The sequence below is a fragment of the Amphiura filiformis genome, chromosome 4, assembly GCF_039555335.1.
Source record: "Amphiura filiformis chromosome 4, Afil_fr2py, whole genome shotgun sequence".
Classification (NCBI taxonomy): domain Eukaryota; kingdom Metazoa; phylum Echinodermata; class Ophiuroidea; order Amphilepidida; family Amphiuridae; genus Amphiura; species Amphiura filiformis.
The window spans coordinates 16137169-16138573 of record NC_092631.1 but is presented as its reverse complement, the minus strand read 5'-3'; the positions used below and the strand labels follow the sequence as shown (position 1 = coordinate 16138573).

At 40.1% G+C, this 1405-nt stretch overlaps 1 protein-coding gene across 1 annotated transcript; it reads right to left on the bottom strand.

Annotated features, from left to right (window-relative positions):
• Positions 1 to 404: 404 nt before the first annotated feature.
• LOC140150011 (echinoidin-like) lies at positions 405 to 1004 on the bottom strand. The gene has a single exon (XM_072172015.1). The coding sequence runs from the start codon at positions 1002 to 1004 to the stop codon at positions 405 to 407; it is 600 nt and encodes a 199-aa protein (XP_072028116.1).
• Positions 1005 to 1405: the final 401 nt, after the last annotated feature.

The window sequence follows — 1405 nt, the reverse complement described above, 5'->3', positions numbered from 1 at the left end:
CACAACCAGAGAAGATCCGATTTAATCAGTTGAGCTGTTTCAATGAGTGTTATCTTGGTTTAATAGCTTTTAATGGGGTTTAAGTCCTGCAAAGGTCGAGATGAATTCTACTGTAGACATGACTGCATCATGGAGTACACCTCCGTGTAATGAAACTCCCGCCGATTACATAATCTTCATCTCTATGTACAGTAGTACTCCAGAGGACAGAACTACCAGCATCGCTTGTATATTACCTGATAGGGGACTTGTTGAGTAGAAGAGCAAAAATTCACATAATAATATTTGGCATAGTTACTTGTTTACATGGCACTATTCACCAATGTTCATCCATCCATCAATTAAATCGATCTTTATCCATCAATCAATTAAATCGATCTTTATCCATCAATCAATGTAATCGATCAAAGATCAATCGGCATCTTACAAACAAACGGCATAACACGATCGCACTTCACGTCGTTCCAATCGCCATACCACCAAAACCACGGATACGTATGCTGATATATATGCACACAATCTTCACCAACTCCTGTGCGATCTTCATCCTCGTTATCTGGCTCATACCATCTCCAGTTATCAAAACCGTGCGTTGTACTGTTATCAGTCCAATGCCAATGGGACTCCTCTTCCTGATCTTCCAATCCGATCCATAATCCATTTGCTCTGTTCACGTCTTTAGGTTCGAAATCTTTCCTGTTTAATCCGGGCGCAATGATAGTACTTTGCCACAACTCATATACAAAATCCTGTTCTTTCTTACCGTGAATGGACACAAGATGAGCTACTTGGTCATTAACATCGTATCGCTGACAATAGTCTTCCGCTCTTTGCCAAGTCATTGGATCTCCAAAGTATCGATAACAGTAATCGTGAAATCGTGACCAGAGTGGGTAACACCCTCCGTTGGTCTTAGGGAACGTTCTCGAGTATGGAGCTGTCAAAGTGGCAAGTACCAAGGAATATGCAATAAGTGTTCGCAGGATATGCATAGCCACTGACATGGAGAGTTTTCTGATGTGTTTCTAATATGAAAGACGACATTACTTTATGTACCGATTGTATCGCTAGTAATGAAATAGAATTCAGGTTGGTGTTCTTGTCAACTACGTCTGTTCCTTCACAACTGCCATCAAAGGAGATTAGAGAAGTTGCAGTTATTTATTTAGAAACGATGTGTACTTCTTAGCCTAGATGTACACGATTATCCCGACATGAAAGCGAATTTGCGACCAGATGCGTCATTCCACATGTCATTACATAATAGCGAAACATCATTGGCTGACACCAGAAATCTTTACATCTGTCGTATAAATTAAGCCAATCAAATTTGTTGTATCATAGTGTCTGCCCACATAAATTAGTTTGGAGATGCGCAAGCTGCTGCATATGATTATCAATGATG

Bases quoted from the DNA above. Each gene is read 5' to 3' on its own strand.
- LOC140150011 (XM_072172015.1), bottom strand. From the start codon at position 1,004: ATGTCAGTGGCTATGCATATCCTGCGAACACTTATTGCATATTCCTTG.